Here is a 21,406-nt window from a genome sequence, read left to right as displayed (position 1 = left end):
AGGTACAACAGCAGTATCTGCAGTAAGAACTAGAACGCACAACCCACCAGCCATGAGTCCAAATGTGCTTATTATTTTATGTTTTCAGTATATGTGTTAATAAACTATATATTTTATATTGACTTCAAAAACAAATGGGGACATTTGTCTTAAAGTGTTCATCTGTCTTTATATGGTTTAATTACTTTATCATGGCGTAATGCATCACTATGTTATTGTCTAGGTAATTTCCATGGCTCATCAGGCCAGAACTTCCTCTGGATTCTGTGGTGTTAAGTGGGCAAGAGAGCACATGGCTCCCCCTTTAATTATGACATAACATGCATGCTGATAAAATGTGTTTATTATATAATATTTTTACATTATACTATCATATGATAACTAGAGATGATAAAGATTTAAAATAAGTGTATAGTTATATTCTGCTGTTTAAATTACACCTAAAATGATACATTTACAATGCAGTCCATTATTAATCTCTACGTTCTGTATATAATGCAATAACAGCTATACATGTAACTTAACTTAGTGTGCTAACGTAAGCTTTTTTGTACTGTTTACTGTTAATATCAAAATTTAAAATTTGAGCAATGCTTTTGCTTTATCCTTTTTGTTTTTTTACACTCGCCTCTGTGATGGTTTCCAAGCAGCTACATACCTATTGAGCCCATTTTGTGCTGGAGTGTATCCTGCTTTTGAAGAAACATTAATATCTGAACTTGCCGGAAGATTATTCGCAAGATGTCTACTGAACCCTTGCCTGTCATGCACAGAATTAACTCTGAGGAGCTTGACGTCACATACTGAACCATGTATAACCCACGAAAACATAAATAAAAGCATGTAATAACCATAACAAGAAGAAGTTAAAACGTGACGTGTACATTTCAAACCAACAGCTTCTTGCTTTCCTCTTCAAGTTATGTCATGGCAATGTCTTCATACAGATTTTGCATTCATTCTAGAAATACACTCCTAGAAATTTGTGAATGTATTTTATGTTCAAAGATAATAAAATCACAGGTAGTAAAATAATGAGTACTTCCTTCCTGAGAGAGGAAATGAAACATTTAACCTTTCTCACTTAAACAATCACATTTTTCCTGGAAAAAGTTCAGCTGACAGCTTTATGACATTTTACACACACGTAGAATGCTTGACAGTGCTCTTTCATGTAACATTTGGGTGCCATTTCAAACATGATGACATGGAATGAAAGATACTTACTTGAAATAAAAGAATATTGCCAGAGAGATCAAAAGTGATGCTATTGATAAAGCGTGGCCAACTATGGCCATGTAGTACAGAATATAAGCCATCTGTGAAAATAAAGACATTTTAGTTTTTGTTATGTACAATTTCTAATGTAAACTGATTCTTAGCATAGAGGCTGAAACACAGAACCACAGTACACTTCTGATGCTAAGATACAGACTTCTGAGCACATACTGTACAGTGTGGCACATTTTACACTATAGATTTTGTGTTTTTGTGTAAAAATGAAGCTACCTAATACTATCACAGCAACAGAAGGAAGACTGGAGCGAAATTAATGCATTCTGCCTTTGAACACGTGACATAAAAGGTTACATTTGCTACTTTTACTCTTAATTCTCAGTTCATACATTATTTCAGCACCATTGATGGGTGAGACAACCCTGATTCAATAGGCCTATTCCTATCAGGCTGATTCAAACTGCCATCTAGCAAGCTGCTCATTTTTGTTAATTAGTTTGTTCACTGTTTATGTCTGGTATTATATTCATGGTACCACAGATCAGTGGAGTGAAATATTTATGTGCCCCTACAGTATATTTAAATAATATTCAGTTCTAATGGTCATAGCACTCCTGTGCCAATTGTGGCAGTTATGAATCATGTTTAGTGGAAATGAATGGTGACAGCCTTTCTTGTGAGGAGTTAAATTTCTGATTCTGAACAGGCTAGGAATGTAATCTGTCATCTTAAAATGTGATTAAAGGGAAGAATCATTGGAAATCCCCATAAATTAGCTTCAGTCTCCCTTCATGAGCTGCCTAAAACAGTATAATATTGATACACATCAATATTTCTTGGATGTCTGGGAATGAATCACAATGTGCCACAGTGTCTCAAGGCTTATTCTTATGGATATGCTGTAGAATTCATTCATAAGTAAGACTATGTTACTTATAGAACAGAATGAGATTCTGAATTACATTTACAGTACAGTAACTGTTTCATGATTGCTTTTGGATATTTATTTGATCTTAAATACAATTCCCAAAGAACAGGAATGGTTTCAAGACTAATCAAATTGAGAATCAAAGGTACCGCCTAAATGCCTAATTCAAGCAGATACTTTATAGTAAATCTGGCATATTCTATCTAACCATCCTACAGACAATCATAATAAGAGCATTACAGGGCCATGAAGACTATACGTGCATCCTAGATTTTTCTTTCCTTACTCTTTTTCCTGTGTGAGTGCTTTATGATGTCAGATTTTAGTTATAATGTTTATTTTTTAATTGGGCAGGCTAAGGAAAAATAAATTATGTTCATGAACCCTTTATAAGGGGCGGAGTGGTGGCTCTGTGGCTAAGGATCTGTGCCTGTGGCTGGAAGGTTGCTGGTTCAAGTCCCATAGCCAGCAGAGGAATCCTACTCCATTGGGATCCTGAGCAAGGCCTTTAACCCCAACTGCTCCAGGGGTGCTGTACAATGGCTGACCCTGCACTCTGACCCCCAGCTTCTCTCCCTGTCTGTGTGTCTCATGGAGAGCAAGAAGGGGGTATGCAAAAACACAAATTCCTAATACAAGAAATTGTATATGGCTAACAAAGTGATCTTATCTTATATTTTCAAAGTATAATAGAGACTCATGCTCGTAAGTTTGACTGCATATAACATTTGATGTATTTGTCTACTTATTACCGACATATACTGTACCTTCCTATATAGCAGGTTTTAAAAACAAATCATACTTTGTTTAGAAATTATAGCACAAAACAACAGTACAGTCCCTTACCTTTAATTTGTCCTTTGTATAGGCAATACATAATGTATAGTTAGACCATGTTCTGTTGGTCTCAGGATGTCGGAACCAATTGCCTGATTCATCACAATATTTGGTTACTTTCTCTAAAAATAGAAAAAGATATAGCTAAATTGTTACGGTGTACTCAAAAAGTTAAAGAAATGAACAAGAACACTAGTACTTACAGTATCTACAGTACAGTATGCAACATCCAGTAAGACCAACACTGTTTTCAATATCACAAGAACTGGGAAAGTTGCACCTACACCACAGGAACTGCAGAAGATTTAATCTGACACAATGATTCAGATACTAAAGATCCTAATAAATAATAAAACATTTTATTTGCACTCATCCTAAAAATGATTTTTAAATAAAACACAAATAAAGAAGATGAAAACTATTTTTGGGGTTAGGAAACCTTATTAATGCTAGAGCATCTCCCCCTTTTCAGTTTCACCAGGTATTAAATGATCTTAGTTATGAGTAAACTTGGCACTTCAGAGTACGGCACATTTTCTGAAAGGGAAATGAGTTCTGTTTTTTATTACTTGCCAAAGTACTTTATTATTATAGCAAATTAAATGTATAAGTAATAAGAAATGTTTATCTCATTATGCTAACACACTGTTAGAGTGAAAATATACAATATATTGTATGGATTTTGCTCTGTAGTTTTTTTTCCCTTATGATGTGAACACAGCTACCTCTCTTCATTTTTAGACTGTAAATAAAACAATGAAAGATATTGTGACAGGTTTAGTTATAAGTTTGCTGAAGTATTCTTAGTTTTAGGACAACATTGAAAGTCTCACCAGTGGAGTCAAAATCTGGGAAATAGGTTGGACAATTCTGTGAGGTGTATGTCCCAGCAGGGGTGTCCTCCCAACACAACCACCCATCCCAGGTCCGGTTACAGTAAGGACCTTCGGGATTCACAAGAAGACAAATAAACAAAATGCTTTTTCCTTCTTTTTCACAACGCTTAATCAGACATTTCTGTGTTCTCACAGCACAGCATCAGTTAGCCTATCAACCCATCCTAAGATACACTGTACAATATTGTGTACATATTGGTCACCATGATATAAAAATCTGTGCAGCCAGATACTGTACATTCCCCTTCTCAAAAGAATACTCTACACTGACAAGATAACAGAACTGAACCTTGTTAGTGATGAACAGACAAGACTACAATGGGACCCGATTCATGCATTCACAATCCTCAAAGAAGATGATCAAATCAATCACATGCAGTTCTTCGAGGCCAGCAGTGATACCAGAGGACTCGTGTGAATTGCATTTTAAATGGAGAACAGGAGGCACTGGAACAAAGTGACACCCCGCCTTCTTTGAGGACATGAGTGGATGAGTCCCTGGATCAATTAGCTGCAGAAAAATCTCTTCTTGTGTGCAGCCACTCTTACTGTATGTTCTCGGTTTCACGTTTGTTGTGCTTAGAGGAACATCAGACAGAAACGCCACGGTGGAGACCAGGAGACCAACTGAGCGCGTTAAGGACTCTTTGGATATTTTGTGTGAAAATGATTTCCACCCGTTTGTGTTATACTTGTGGTGTTATTGAACGGATGCTCAGGTCAGGGTCAACTTCTAATGTTGCAGTTCCTCTTCCTTGCACATTGAAGCTCTCTGGCTGTGCGGTGCGCCACGTGCATCCTCTCGACCTCCCCTCCTTCCTCCTCAACATCACCTGTGCAGCAGCTCTCCCCGGCTTGCCCTGCCGAAGTGGGGGGGTGACCATGCCCAGGACAGTCACTTTCTCAGCCAGGCGAGTTCAAGCCAAAGCACAAAGCATGCTATCTTTTTGACAGCCTGTTTCAGCATTATTAGAATTTGACCAAGCAACTGAATTTTCTCCAATACAATTGCTAGTTGATACTATAGTTGATACTGCTTTCATGAACTAAACCACTCAAAAATGAGCCAACCTTCTAAACAGATGCGAAATAGTATCATGTACAAATGAAAAAGGGCAGCAACTCTGGCTGGTGGATTTAAAAACGATCTTAAATAGGTCCACCAATATGAAAAAAACACCCTTAATTTAGTTTAAATGCCTTCAGGGCTGAATACCTGAATCTCATGGTGAAGGTTGTTATAAATTTATCATTCATCCCAAAGTTAAGTACAGAATTGTCTGTCAATATAGAGTAGATAATGCATCAAAACATTAAATTACAATAATTTATAACATAACTTTCCCCCTGAAAAAAAAGCAAAAAACAAAGCTGTTACCTGTTTTATTGTAAGGCTGATCTCTATACATTTTTTCAAAGCATTTGTATTGAGCATCAATAATTTTTTGCCTTTCCTCAGCTTTCTGCCTCACCAGTGGACTGACAACAGTTTCTGCTGTTGGTTCTGTGTATGTTTCTGTAGCACAGCTTGTAGTTGCCCTCTGTGAAAAGAAAGCCATTTCATTTTCCTGAATGAAAATGCAGGAGGTTTGATAGAAACAAAAAAAGCACAATCACCAATGTAACAGGAGGCTGATGTACTTTGTTGTCAGTCAAAAGATGACTGTTACAGAGTGCATTCATTGTGAAATACTGTATTTTGAAATATACTATTGTTCGTATATGTGGTGCATACATTTGCACTGCTAAGATATGATTAGTAGCTGAATGTTTGCAGGACAATTCCCTTTGGTGACTTTAACAAAATAGCGATAACATTAAATTAATTCAACACAACATAAAAATGCAACAGCACTGCCAATGACATTTTTATGTAATTGATAATAATGCTGTACTCCTCCAGCTTTGAGAAAAAAGCAAATGAAAAAACATGAACCATTTTCTTCAAGAATGACATTCATTAATTCATTCATTAATTAGGAAAGGCTGGAATGTCTGAATTATCCACATTGGTCAAAAAGTGGATGAACCCCTTTACACACAGTAAACGCAAACACATATACTGTTGAAGAGCGATGTTGAGTGATAAGACGGGTCTGAATTATTCCTGAGCGGGCTGGATAATTGGGATTGCTGCCAGTGATTTCCAAACAGCGCCAACTGAGTACCGAATAAGAGCTGCGTGATTTCCATACTTCAAATACCTGATGCACTGGAAGATATTGTAGAAAGACAATGGAAGAACGTAAAAAAGCGTAACTTTCAAATTCCTGAAAAATTAGAGAGAGGATGTGAGGATTCTTCATACAAAAACAGGTAATATTAGGGACATGCCCAAAGCCTCAGCTAAACAACTTCCCTCTGTTCTCTTTTCTGTCAAATAAATAATATGAAATAAGCTCAGGTGCATTTGGCTCTCAGGGCAGTTAAATCAAAGTTCAGAGATGGCTTTCCAGTTGGAATCTTTCAACAATCTGCACTTGTTTTTCAACTCTTTGAACTTTTTTCCTGGCTCCGCACAAATGTGCAGATGATTCCCTGCCGTGATGGGCTCACAGAAAACCTTTCTGTCAGTGACAGGAAAGGAAAATAAAATATTTTTAAAGCCAAATCAAAACAAAGTGGGTCTCCAAAATATACTTCATAATTTAATTTCAATGTAGCTGTAAACCACCTAGAATTCTTTTAATTTCACATCACAGCTCTCGCAGCTCATTTTTTGCTCATAGCCTAATATTCAAACACCTCAGAAATCAGACAGGCCACAAGAGAAAACTACAGATTCATAAAACATACATACATGTTTTCACACTGACAATTTATATAAACAAATAAGGAAATTAAGGATGTAACTGTATGTACAGTATTCATAAATACTGGTTGTTGGCAATCTTATTAGAGATAATATTATTAAACTGTATATGTACAGTATATTAATCTTCAGAATTAGCTAGATAAAGAATGCAAGAACTTAAGGCACTTTACTTCTATGATGATCATTTTGTTAAATGTTCTTTAAACATAAAACCAGCTCCAGAAAGTCTCCTCTCTCCTTTGTTCTTCATCTGGTGATTAGAAACGTTGCTCCCAGCTTATGGTGATGATTTCCTGGGCAGCTTTCCAGGGAATAAAACCTGTTTCCAATCACTTCCCAAGTTTTCCAGCTGACAACACATAACTCTTATCTGATGACCTAGGCACTCAGCTGTAGACAAGAGGATTTGTTTTCCTTGATTTCAAGCCTAATCTAACATGACTCTTTCTTTTTCTAAAGAGTACTGTTGTCCCATGTAGAAGTTTAGCAGCCGTACATATGATGTCACTCCAAACATTGAAGTAAATGACGTCATACATACGACCACCAAGCCACCACGCATATCAGCCTACACGTATTCAGGGTGAAGAAAGGTTACCCAGAGGTGCAATATTTATGCAATAAAAAGCTTCTTAAAAAAAAGAAACACTCACACAGTGCAGGTGTTGAAATACAGTATGTGCCTCCTAACATACAGTACCAACACAGTGACAGGGACATCCATTCACACAGAACCTGAACAGCTTTCTGTCATCGATGAAAAAGAGCAGCCCTTCTTGGAAATCAAGAGGCCAGGGTACATCAGATCTGAGAGTGCCTTTCTCTTACACATCATTGATTCATTGTCTACGCTCAAAACCTCTCTTCCCTGTTTCTTGCTGTCACTATATACAGTAACAATTTTCTTGTAAATGTATAACAATTATATAACAAATAATAACATTATTTGTTATTCAAAGCTGATTACAAAATTTGACATTAGCAAGTTGATGCATGAGTAGACAGAACTTGAACAAACTGACTGACAAACATATCGGGGCTGCTTTTTGTGAAAGGTTATAGTTCAGTGTGTGTCTGCTTTAGTGAATGTGAATGCTCATTAAATATACATTCATCGCTCTTCCAGATCACCAACTTCAACTCAGGCAGCACATTTAAAGAGATTAATTACATTCTATTTCTATGTTGTTGTGCAGAGATAAGGGAAAGGGTAATTAAATTTAAGATCAAAAGTAATGATTGGAATGCTTTTATTTCCTTGATAAGAAACCAATTGGGAATGTATATTGCATGTTCTTAATGTATAGAAGACAATCTAGTGTTTGTGCACTTCAGACTGTTGCTAGCTTTAATAAGTAGAGGCTACATTTCTGTGGTAAAACAACACCAATGCCATTTGAAAAATTGATTTGTTTTTCCATTTAACCATCTTAACATGTAGAAATAAAATACTGAAGAAACAAAGTATAAAATAGAATTAAACAAAAACCGAAAAACAAATGTTGCATGTTTTCCTAGCTTGTAGTTACAGCAGCTTTTACAGTAGTTACTAACCCTAATATGTAAAAATAATAATCTTGGGGGAGATCAAAAAAGTGTTGCCTTTAAAAGCTACTATTTAAATGCAAGGATTTCATTAATCTTACCCGTTTCAGTATTTGCTGAAACAGGCAGATGCTGTAAAATATATTACCAGCCTAAGCATCTTTAGAAAATTATTCATATTACTTACCAAACCTAGTGTTAACGCTGTAATGAGCCAGTGCATGCCTTTTAATTCCATCACTGATTGAGCTCAGATTGACCTGACAACAGAAAAAAAAACACACAGTATGCATGAATGAGTCAGACAGACTGATACACTTGACTACAGAACAAACCATGTAAAGATTTTGTGCTTACTTTGTTTACAAGTAAACATTGCCAAATATTTTTGTTCAGTTTAAAAACGTTTTGTAAAATATGGTTGTGAATGAAGTAAAGTACAGTAGATGTTATTAAGAATACACAGAAGGCAAATTATTTGGCACATTCTTAATTCAATACAAGCAAGGCATTGTAAATAAACTTCCTGTTCCTACAAAAGCATCGGTAACAGTTCCTATAAAAGGTCATGTCTGTAAAAAAACATAACACTCTGAGATCATACTGACATGTTTGATGCTGAATGATTCAGAAAGGTATGAATTAATTCCCTGCCTTTTTTCCCTGATTGCAGTTTTTAATAAGTGCTTAAAAAGTTTTGAAAATTTGATTTCCAAGTTTATATTAAATATGATACAGTAAATGATACAGGTATATTTTATTTTATTATTATCATGCACTATGTATGTAGTTTGTGTGCTAATATGTGTGCTGTTTGTTTAACAAATATATTTAAACATCTTCACCTATTTCCAACACAACTTCCCATTTTACAGTATCAGTATACTTACCTGCGATGTCAGATAGGAAGCCCATGAAATTGGGGTATTTTACTATAAATTAAGAAAATTAGCTGAAATAATAAATTAAACATAACACTTGATAAAACAGCTATTTCAAATGGAAAATAGGCAAAGGGACACTCAGGAGGCACAATATGAAGTGGGCAAGATTAGGATATGACTTCCTCCCCAATTTCAGTTAATAAAATGACTGCTGTTAAAAACATTCTTTGTAAAGAATGAAAAATAAAAAAACAAAACATCTACAAGCTTTAGTCCAGAACTCACAGCACTATAATCCATTACTTCTACACGCAAACAATTTATCAAAGCTTATAACAGTATTGACCAAGCAAGCTGATGTGTTTTCCACATGCATTTCTGTTACAGGAATAAAACTTACTGGCACCAGTGCAGTGCAACACATTGTTGAATCATTCTGCTTAAACTTAACAATAAAAAAATATTTTTTTGCCTTTATCATTAACTTTTTCAGCTGAGTCTCTCTAAGTACAAAGACAAAAAGCACATTACACAATGTGAAATTAAGGAAAGTTGGAAAGCCAGGAAAACTAAATACAGAAGGTAAAATGATCCCCAAAAGTCCCTGAATTATTTTTAAGGCTGTTTTTCAGAGCTTTGGGGCACAGCAACAAAAGTTCTGTAACCCAGAGATTTCAGACAAACATGGGGAACACACAGTAAACCAGAATCAACTGAGGTTCCATGAAGCACTAAATCAATAACATATTGCCTAGATATTGTGGAGCCATGCTGTGCACAGCTTTAGGCATAAGCAAAAGGATTTCAAAATAAACTCAAAAGCTGACAGGAAGCCAGTGCCGGGACTCCTGAACAGGAGTAATGCAAAAAGGTGTGTCCGACCTAGTCAGGATTCTAACCGCCAATTTTAGAGCAGATTGTTTTTGAGACTGCTGAAACTGGGGTTTAGCATATTTAATCCTTGAAAAAAAACAGCCTAGCAATATTTCTCAGATTGAAAAACAATGTCAATCCAATACTCGGCACATGTGGTTGAAAAGTGAATCCATGATTGAAGATTAGACTTGAAACTTACGCACAATGCCAACAATTTACAATGCTACAATTCCGGCTGTATGTAACTGGTGAGAGGAGCTCTACTGCATGATTTCAATCTTATCACAATTAAGGAGCAAAGGGTTTTGTTTCATCCAAGCTTTTATGTAAAGGATGTTTAGAATGAAAACCCACAAGACAATCTAATTCATGTAGGTGTATTTATGTTTCCGTTCAACTGATTTACGTTATATACAGGAACATGAATTGTTATTGTTAATAGAATGAATTGAAAGCCCTGAAACAACAAAAGGCTTGTGTTCCTCCCGGACCTGCATTATTAACTCCATTAGATAGGTCTTAGATGTTCAAGTGTTCTGACCTTGATGGAACTTGATTAATCCATCATCGAAGCACAAACGAAACTGAGCTAGCCCTGTGTGTTAATCCATCCGCTTAACAGGTGTTCCAAGCTTCGTGGCCTCCAATGCTTCCATATTATTAACTATGTTTCAAAGTGTGTTTCTGTGAGACACAATCTATAATGATGTATATGAACATTCTGAGCTTAAAAAAAGACGCAAGCATTTATCTGTGAAAGCTTTAAAGACCTTCCTATTATTTTAATTGATTTTGACAAATAAGAAAAAAAACAAATTCTGATTTGATCAAATAAACTGTTTCCTGTTTCCTGAGTTGTTCTTACAAGGTTAACCATCACAGATATGTCACAACTTCAGTTTCTGAGTTGCATAAAACACTTTTCAGTGCGTCAACATTTTAGGTTTTTACTGGCCTTTCAAGTAAAACATTTTCATTTCACATCCTTTGGTAAAGCTTACCAAAGCACTATTCATTCATTTCTGTGGAAAAGGAGTTATAAATTATAAGGGAAAAAGTTTTGCGGGATCAGTGATATGTTTTTAAAGTGTTGCCTAAAGGCTCAGAATTAATCTCAAAATAAAACTGCTTTGAAGACAAAATGTTCCCATTTTCTGGAGAGACGTTAGAGACAAATCTAATCTCTAATGGTAGTAGTGCTTCTGTAATGAAGATGCTAACAGCTTGCAAAAGTTTTTACCCCCCTTCCAATAATATCTTATCTTGTTGAATACAGTAGTTGAATCTCTCCATAAAAAACACCACTTGACTAAGGCAGAGATGAGAGTTTTTTAAATCATGTGAATCACAATTACTACACACAAAGGTTATCCATCTAAATGTGTGCCTTATCGATGTCATTTTCTGCACCAGAACTAATTTACCTTAATTAAGGAGATGAATACTTGGGATCAACTTAGTTTAGTTTGGGAATTTTCTTTGCCATTTTTGCTGACATTTAACTTCTCTCCCTAGTAAAAGTGTTTGGTTCAAGCAAGTGTTGATTAATTAATTCTATTCACTTCAAACAACGGGTGCACATAATTTGTAATTCAGCAAAACAGGATATTGTTGGAAGGGGGTGAATACTTTTGCCAGGCATTGTACAGTATCACAAGTGCATCATTAATAAATATCATAATCACATGCAACTCGACTTGAAAGGTTTTTAATAGGACACTGAGCTATAATCTTAAGAGCATTCTTACGTGCCTTTCACAACTTCATCTGGACTGAAACCCCCATGGAGTCACAGAAAATTGTTGTTCAAAAGGTTTACTGTAGAGGGATAGTTACTTGACAAGCTTACTACACTGATGTTTTTGTCATTGGTATGAAGCCATTACGTTTTTGAACACTGTCCAAGAGTAGTAACACCCCGGGTATCTGGGCTACGTGTGCTTTAAGCATCACAGCATCAGCAGGCTCAGTGTGGTCCTTTGACACGCATGGTTGCCTAATAACTGAACACCTTTGGGATAAAGCCAGACATCCACTCTGTTATCTATCCAGTTCAGAATCTTTGACAGCTCTTTTGTGAATTCATGAGGCATTCAGTACATATAGTCACTGAAGTGACACTGTACAGCCTGATTTGATGCTAACGGGAAATACCAACAGCAGTGATTTCTGAAATATCATATGCAGTACTGTGATAGGTCCAAGTGCAGACAGGGCACTGTTGTTTCACATTTTAGGTGCCCAGATTCCAAAATGGACTAACATAAATTACAGTCACGCATGATATATTAGCATAGCTTCATCACTCTCTCTAAAGCAAAACTGGCACGCAATATCAAAGCTGGTCAGAACACACGAGCATGCCTGCCACATGCCTCAGAAAGCTTGCCTCTGTTATTTATTCTGACATCTCAACTCACTTGATAATCCAGGCTTGTTTTCCACATTCTTTAAAACATAGCTAGGACACATGGTCCTTGCTTTAATGTTTTAGACAAATACTATTTCTTGACATGCTGTTTTAGAAACGTACTATTTTTAAATAAAGTGTTCAATGTGGATTATGTGCTTTCTATTTTTTGTCTAAAAAATATTAAAAAATGTAGCACTGATGTAACAGGCACACTGACAACAAAAAGCACTCATGACTGCATTGAAAATGTAAAAACACTTACTCATAAAAGGATGGCACTAACTCAACTTTTCTCAAAGACACACAGTACTGAAAGAGGGCTCCTCAGAGACACCAAGAACTGTGAAAGAATGTGCAGTTCTACTGTACCTGTATCTCTATGATAGTAAAATATCAAAAGAATTTATCTTCTACCTGTCTTGAGATCATTTTTACTGAGGACAGGTGCATAACCAATATGCTGGTGTTTTCAAAATGAAAATGTTGTCTTCGAATGCTTCAGATGTATTGAGTTATTTTTATTTTTATTAGACTGCTACAGTAAATCTAAACAATCAAAAACTAACTAGATCTAAGCCGGCAGCACAATGAGTAATCACTTAATTACTTAATTAATCACTTAATGGTCACCACGTTACAAAAAAGTGTTTTGCTGCTCTGCTAAATGACCCTTGGAAGTCCATCTGAAACTCCAGCACTTATTTACAGAAAGGATTAAGGGAGTATTAAACAAGCTACCCAGCTGTGTTGTCAGAGCACATATGCTGGCTTCTTTCAAGAAAGGTTTGAACAAGATACTAGAATCAATCAGCTACCAACTACCAAAGCAAACTACCAGCAAAATGACCACTCCATGTGTGTTACATTTCTTACGTCCTTACAGTATGTGATCACACAAGTTTAAAGCATTTCCACAAATTAAGCAAAACACACCAAACTGGTATCTAAATAAAACAATGAAAATGTATATATTAAATGTATTTTAGAACATTGAATACTATATCTGTCCCTCTACCTTCAAAGACACTCTGTCAGGAGAGTCAACTTCTGCTATATAGCTGAACATTCTGTTACACCAGGTCAGATGAAACTGAATACACTTTTTTCAAATAAAAATTAATAAAATTAATAAAAATGTACAGCATGTTTACAACAACAACAATAATGATTTAAAAAAGTTAAAAACTGAAACCTTTCATCAACACAGCCAAGATTAAAAACCAACAGTGTTTTTTTTTGTCCTTTAGGAAGTCTTACAAAATGATAAGAAGTGTGACTGGATAACTGTTGTAGGCATTGTATTTCAAAATTGGATTATCATGCCTTTCTGGTACAGTATTAAGCTATTTTATGAACCAACACTTGTTACTTCAAAATTGAAGATTATCTTGATTTGTCAAACTGAAGTGTACTGCTTGAGTTTTTTTATCTAATGTTCTAACTGGTTGAAATAATAATCTGCTCATATTCACAGGAACAAAGGGGGAAATTACTGAATAGCATTAATATGGCTTTGGAAGCAAACAAATTAAGAGAACACTACTAATTAAAAAGAAAAATATTTGAAAACATAATTACATACTTTATTGATATACAAAACGAAATTGTAAATTGTGTAATTCTAACAACTGAATCCAGGTTTCTCTACTGGGAAATTCATTGGAAATTATGTTTTTTTTAAAGGATTTTAAAATAAAAACATACTGTATCTGCACCAGGTTTTCCAGAAAGTAAAAGCCCGTTTTTTCTCTGGTGCATTAAGAGCGAATAACCAGCTCTAGCTCCCAAAGTCACAGGTAACTCAAGCGCAATAAGGTGGAAAATTATGTTAATTAAAGAAAATACAGCACAACAGGTCAACATGAGACACTAGAGTCTAAATATCTGAAACATTCTTTTTTCTGCATCACAAAGTTTTCAATTGAAAAAACATTAACAGTAAACCACACAATTTGATTTCAGTTACTCTCGTAACATTTGGTTGTGACCAGCAAAGATGAAAATATTTCATGCATTTACAGCATAATGTGCTTTAATGTTCTATGTCTGACAAGCTAAAAGAAATAAATATGCTTACTGTTGAACAGAAAAGACTACAAATAAACAATTTCAAGGACTCTTAATTTCTCATGGTGAAGTCGATTAATAAGAATTGGAATGTGTGTCATAGACTGCCTAGATCTGGCTGCCTCTCCTATTTAAGCAGCTGCGCAGGAAGGAACCTGGTTAGTGACACTAACTGTAAAATGAAGAGCTTGAGAGTTCAGTTGCTGAGATGAGAAAAATGTGCAAGAGTTAACAATATCCCCATCAACCCACAATGCTGGCCAGTATGGAAGACTGGAAAACAAATCTTAAATCCTGCATGGAGCTTGTCCCACAAGATAAGATCACTTTATTAGCCATGTACAATTTCTTCCATTAGGAATTTGTCTTTTCACAGACCCCAGCTTGCTCTCCATGAGACACACAGGCACACAGACAGGGAGAGAAGCTTGGGGGCAGGTTCAGCCATTTATACAGCGCCCCTGGAGCAGTTGGGGTGAAGGGCCTTGCACAAGGGCCCAACGGAGTAGGATTCCTCTGCTGGCTGCGGGATACAAACCAGCGACCTTGCAGCCACAGGCGCCGATCCTTAGCCACAGAGCCACCACTAAGCACTTAAGTGACACTACAAACATATGACAAAAGGTTTTGTGGTCAGAGAAGACACAACTGGAACGTCTAACAACGCACTTAAGTGACACTGCAAACCCAACGCAGTTCATCGCAGTTAAAACCATCCCTGCTGTCAAGCATGGTAGTGGCAGTTTTGTGTTATAGTTCTGCTTCTCATCAGCAGGAAGTGGGAAGCTTGTCAAGATTAATGGGAAATCGATGGAGCAAAGCACTGGTAAATCATGAAGGTTTTCTTCTTTCAGACTGACTTGAATCCTACTGAGAATCTGTGGAAAGAATTGAAAACTGCTGTCCACAAGCAATCCCCAAATAACCTGAGTCTGAAGAGTAGGATGGGAAGAAACAAGTTGGTAGAGATGTCCCCAAAAAGACATGCAGCTGTAACTGCTGCCAAATTTGCTTCCACCAAATATTGAATTTACAAGTCTGAATACGTATGAAATCAGCATAGCTGTTTTTTTCTCTATACGTTTTGCTGACATTTACCGTAGCCTCTTACACTTAGATGCCTTCAGTTTGAGCATTTACATTTTTAAAAAATAATAGGTTAAAAATTAATGTTTTATTTCAGATCAGAATTTCACAAAATACTGAATACTGAATACTTTACAAAGCACTGTATAAAATACATGTACAAAATTCATAAGTACTCCATTACCGTTTAACCCCTACAGTAGTTGTATTTATTGGCATTACTGATAGAGATTTTAAAGGGAATTAGAAAGCCCCAAATCACCTGCTAATATTGCAGTTTTTTTTCTCAGAGTTAACCAGAAAGCATCACCAAGTGTAAACTTAATTCCCTCCATACCATGCTGAACCATTGCTGCTGACATTGCAATGTTACCAAGGGTGCTGTGCATCTGAGTTAACGTAGATTCAAGCCTACAGTGCCAGCCATTAATCTTCCTTTGATGAAAATGCAGACATGAAACTGTACTGTAGCTCCTTTGGACATTTATAACGCAGCACAGTAATATCTCAATTCTGTCTTCATTCAGCAGAGCAAATGACTGCTGTTGCACATACAGTATGGGGGGAAATGAGAGAGTGTCCTGTACACCTCAACAGTTCTGAAGTTATTCTGCCCTACTTATAATTATTTGTAAATATGGATATTTATGCAATATGCAATACATTTATATTTATATTTATATCTATGGTTACATCTATATTTATATTCATACGTGTGATACGATTTTCTGTGTACTGTTCTGTTCTAGTTTCCTCTTGTGTGTCCGGACTGTGAGTAACTCTTGTATTGTATTGTATGTATTGTACTATTAGTATATAATTCGTTACACTGTGGCTGTGTTGTGTGTGTTAAGCTGCTGTTGCACTGCAATTTCCCTCACGGGATCAATAAAGTATCTATCTATCTTATCTTCAGCAGTCAGAAACATGAAGGGCACATACAAGCTACTAACCCATTTGGAAAATAAGCTGTTGCAGTTCACAAAGATGAAAATAAATCAGTCTGGGAATAGTAAAAGCTTCTCAAATATTTTCCTTTTCAAACATTCAGACATTTCAAATTTCATTTTAGGCCTGGATTAAGTTAAATATTAACCAACCTTCTACCCACAAATTACAAGCCTAGACCTTGTTTGCAGGTTTAGAAAAGCAGGCAAATTAAAATCCAGCACTAGAATTTGCAAGTGAAAAAGCAAGTATTGGATATTTACATCTGAACAATGGTAGTAAGAGGTCTTAATGGCTGTACTCTATGTTGGATTCAATGTTTTTATTTTCAACGCAAATGCTGCATTTCCCCTTCTAAAGAGTAACGAATGCAGTTCCAGGTATTCTAGGCCCTTCTCACATTAATTACTGATGCAGCAATGAAAGCAGACTCTCAAGCACCTGAGTGCAGAATTTGTGTAGCGCGAGTCTGAACAGTATCTTTTTAATTCAATGTGCATGGTGCTTAAAGGGTGGCACGGGGGCACAGTACATAGCGTTGCTGCTCTGCTGTGCTGGGCCCCTGGGCTCAAATCCAAGGGGGCCGTCTGTGTGGAGTTCATCTGTTCTCCCTGTGTCCTCCCACAGGGTCCCCTTTCCTCCCACAGCCCGACGACATGTACAGTACAGTAGGTTAACAGGTAGCATGGGTAGGTGAATGGGCTTCTGGGAAAACGGGCCCTGGTGTGAGTGAGTGTGTGTGCTTGTGTCTGTGTGTGCCCTGTGATGGACTGGCGTCCTGCCCAGCGGGTGTCCCTCCTTGAGCCCGCTGCTTACTGGGACACCGCTCAGCTGCCTGAATGAGATAAAGCAGTTCGAAAATGAAGAGCGAATGAATAGATGGAGTGCTTATCCCAGGCTTTAAATCATCCATAGTGCTGACCACTTTACCAGATCAGGGAACTACCTTTTTCCCCGACTGAGGAATGAGATATGGAAAATTGATTCCGCTTTCATGGTTAACTACTACTATTATTTCTGAATATTATTTTTGTGAAATGAGAATACATATTTGAATAGAAAGCCAAAAGATAATTCGAACTGAAAATGAATTTTCAATTCACCTGTTTGAGGGTAGAGTGATTGGAATATTTGCACAGGACTTTTTTTTAACATTGCTCATCCTTTATTTCGATATGGAAATCATGTAGTAAGAAATAGCACAGTTCAGCTGTCCTTCAGCTGCCTTGCTGCACATCAGCAATGATCTACATTTGGACAGAGATTGTGTTATTGTCTGTTCTTGTTTAGGTATATTTCCTAATAGCCTTTGACATAATAAATAATAGCATTTTGCTAAATTGCTTATAGACTCATGCTAGCCTCTGTGGGAGCAGGCCTCCCTTATTCTTGATTACTTCTTAGCTAGGCAGTCGCCTTCAGTTTGTATCCTTTTCAATTGAATAAGACGAGCAGCACATGAAGCTATTGAGACCAAAAGAATTTAGTCTCGAATATTATTTTAGTGAAGCTCCATGGCCTTTTCTGTGGCAACTGTTCAAGATAAGAGAGGTAAAAATAAATGCATAAATATAAAACATAATTCAAGAACCATTCTCTAAATCAGCATATTAAGCATTGGTACACAATTGTATGAAATATATTTTTTTCAGTGAATTAACAGAAATTATATATAATTTTAAATTATTTTACACATTGAAGCATCCAATTCACCAGTACAGGAAATCTATTTTGAGTTCAAACACTAAAAATATACACAGGAGCACATTCATGTTGTATTTCAACCCAGGACTGTGGTTTTCAAGACAACAAATGAATACAGAGTTCACTTAATTGCATCTGCATTACAAACTTGTTATGCTCGGTGACTGCAACTAAAAAAATGGAGCAAAGGAACAAGTAATAGGTTTATTCCATGCTGAAAAAAAGAAGAAAGAAAACACAACGTTTCGGCCGTGGAGGCTTCTTTAGGTGTGACTTCAGTGAGAGGTGAAGAAGGCTCCACGGCTAAAACGTTGTGTTTACTTTCAGCATGTAATAAACCTATTACTTGTTCCTTTGCAGCCTACGCATGCTGACGCAGCTACCCACCTGAACTAAAAAAATGGAGGACAATTTGAACATATTTTAAAATATGATAAGTACAGGTATTTAAGGATAATTCATTAATTTAGTGCACTTTCCTAAGACAATGAAAATATTTTAACCATGCGTAGTTATCATATACATATAAAAGCCATTCTATACTTCTTTACATGTAAATACCATGCTGTAAATATGCTTTATTTTATTTTCAGTTTAGAGAAGAAAGCTTTAGGTTATAAACTAAAACATAAATGCTTGTTAACTAACATACTGCGAGTCACCATTTATTTCTCTAATGCTTTTATCCAATTAATCCCAAATTATTTCAATTTACACATTTATACAGCTTAGTATTAAACTGGGGTGATCTGAGCCCATGTACTGTATATTTAATGTGTCTTCCTTTTCAGTACACCGGAGACTCTGGAAGAAACAAAAAATCGATGAGGATCCAATCTCACCATGTGGTTAGATCTCTATCTCAGCATGTTTTCTTGCTCTTGGGCCCCACTGATCTCAATCTATTCACACTGTCCATCTCCTCATTAAACTGTCTACCCAATCCAGGCCTATTACATTCAAATTCTGTGCATGGTATGCAATTGATTAATTGAACAGGCAAACATGAATGAAGTTCCTCAAATTCTCAGGCCAGTCAAGCAATCAATTAGACCTTCATCAGACAGACATCCATTAAGGCTGGAAACTCTCCATTATTGTGGAAGCTGGGAACCACTCTGCCTGCCCCTGATGATTTAATCCTTTCTTCATTCCACTGTATTATATTAAGTGGATCCACATAAAGTACCTGATGTACTGTATGTAATGTCACTGGGCACAGAGCATAACTCAACATAACTCATTAATCTTATAAGCAGAAAACGCAGATGCACAGCAAGGATATTTTATAATGCGTCGAAACTGCAACAATTAAATGGCTTTTTTTAATTGCTTATGTAGAATTTCTATTATAATTGCTTACATTTGTATAGTAGGGGAGGTGGAGTGCAATGGGTAAGCCTTGGGGAGTATAACTGAGAGGTTTAGGGTTTGGCCAAGTAAGATTATGCAACCAGACTACGGCCCAGTTTCTGAAATTGCTGTGTCTGCAGCAGTATATGAATGGTAGCAACGGAAGTGCAGGGGAGCACCTGTACACAGAGGCAATAAAAAGGCAATTCTGTAATTTAATCATTTTACGCCTGCGCTAGGGTTCATTAAAATGTGCAACCAAGTGCTGCAATATTCGAGTAGTCACATCCCAGGTGCCTGGCTCCTGCACGTTGGTTGCTCATTACCGGTGTGCTTTTATAGGGATGGTGTAGCGTAGCAGGTAAACTGACTGGTGGATTATGAGTTCAAGCCCCCACTACACAGCAGCAGTCATTATGCACCAGAAGCCACACAACACAGCAGATCAGGTGGAGAAGGGAGATAATACAGTAGTTCATAAATGGAATTAAATGGGAAATGAATGGAAGGCAGTTATTGAGGCAAGCACAAGTGGAAATTTAGCGAGGAAATATGGGTTTACTCCCCTACTCTTTCAAGCAGAGTTATAGGATGTTTAATGACCAAGTAGTCAGGATGTATGTGTACTTCTTCAGCATCATCCCCTGAAACACTGACAGCTAGACCACTCAGATCAGTAAGTGACTCAGTAGTGATTTTGCTTTGTTAACAAAGTGCAAATTGTCTTTCATTATTTCTTCTATTCTATTTTAAACGTGTATTTCATTTTTTTCTTTCTCTCCATGGATTAATTCTGAGCTCAGATGAATGATGAAAATGTATTAGGCTTGCTGACTGCCAGTTGAGGAATCAGCCTTTCATTTGTCAATCAAAGTTTGAAAATTACACAGTTCATAATGTGTTGCATTGAATTTACATCTGTAATTATGGAGGTTAGTAAACCATAGATTGCTTTCCCCCTTTAAAGCACATATTGCCAAATGCAGATAATTAGACTGCATGTTTAATGAAATTAGTGAATTGTTTTTGAGACAGTGCTAGGTTTTCACACATGCCTCAGAGAAATCCAGAAAACTAGTGTTGAAAGATTTCCATTTATTGTATATCCCTCCCTAATACAAAAACAATTTTACTGGTAAAACATACATATTTTAACAAACAAACCAGTAATCTGATGCCACAATTCTGCAACGCTGAATATAATCACTTTTTTTAAAATTAACACAGTTTCAGTTCTCACTGTGCTGTAATTAATATGTTTCGTAGATATTGGTGTGTTAAAAAAATTAACATCTATTCAAAAATTTAAAACCATTATTTATCATAATCATGGACTATAGCTGAACATGGACTGTATACTCCTGCAACACACACATAAAGACATAATATCTAGCTAGTTCTTGTATATTTCTGACTAAAAAAACATTCCCCAAAAATCTGGCAAGATTCCAAAGACATTGGATTTAATTATCTTTCTGTTTAAAACGCTTGCCTGCATCAATTAGTTCACTAGCATACAAACATGCCTGTTACAGCAAATGAATGCCAGCAACTCCATTTGAGTTGCTACTCTCAAGTGTTCTGCCAGGTTTAAGCCAGAAATTAATTATCTGGATGACAATCATAAATCCATCTCTCAGGAGATGTTCAGTGATGAGTGACTGGTTAACAATAAGTAGTCAGTAAAAATATTGTTATGGACATGCATGATTATTAAAATGTTCACATCTTGTTTTTGATGTTTCTGTTATTAGTACGGACGAGCATCACGATTTTCAGAGAAGCCTGTACAACTATAGAGTGTTAATAAATTCAATG

General features: G+C 36.4%; 1 protein-coding gene across 2 annotated transcripts in view; it reads right to left on the bottom strand.

Annotated features, from left to right (window-relative positions):
- The window catches only part of calcr (calcitonin receptor), a 70,723-nt gene that overhangs the window by 28,215 nt on the left and 21,102 nt on the right, over window positions 1–21,406 (bottom strand). For both annotated transcript variants that reach the window (XM_088600538.1, XM_088600539.1), the window contains exons 2-6: window positions 8,445–8,517; window positions 5,276–5,438; window positions 3,835–3,945; window positions 3,011–3,123; window positions 1,228–1,319 (exon numbers count right to left, since the gene is read on the bottom strand). In XM_088600538.1, the coding sequence (XP_088456664.1) occupies window positions 1,228–1,319; window positions 3,011–3,123; window positions 3,835–3,945; window positions 5,276–5,438; window positions 8,445–8,495 (530 nt within the window). In that variant the 5' untranslated portion in view covers window positions 8,496–8,517. The remainder of the gene's footprint in view (window positions 1–1,227; window positions 1,320–3,010; window positions 3,124–3,834; window positions 3,946–5,275; window positions 5,439–8,444; window positions 8,518–21,406) is intronic.

The sequence above is a fragment of the Lepisosteus platostomus genome, chromosome 12, assembly GCF_059453375.1.
Source record: "Lepisosteus platostomus isolate fLepPlt1 chromosome 12, fLepPlt1.hap1, whole genome shotgun sequence".
Classification (NCBI taxonomy): domain Eukaryota; kingdom Metazoa; phylum Chordata; class Actinopteri; order Semionotiformes; family Lepisosteidae; genus Lepisosteus; species Lepisosteus platostomus.
This window is presented reverse-complemented; position numbering and strand designations above follow the sequence as displayed.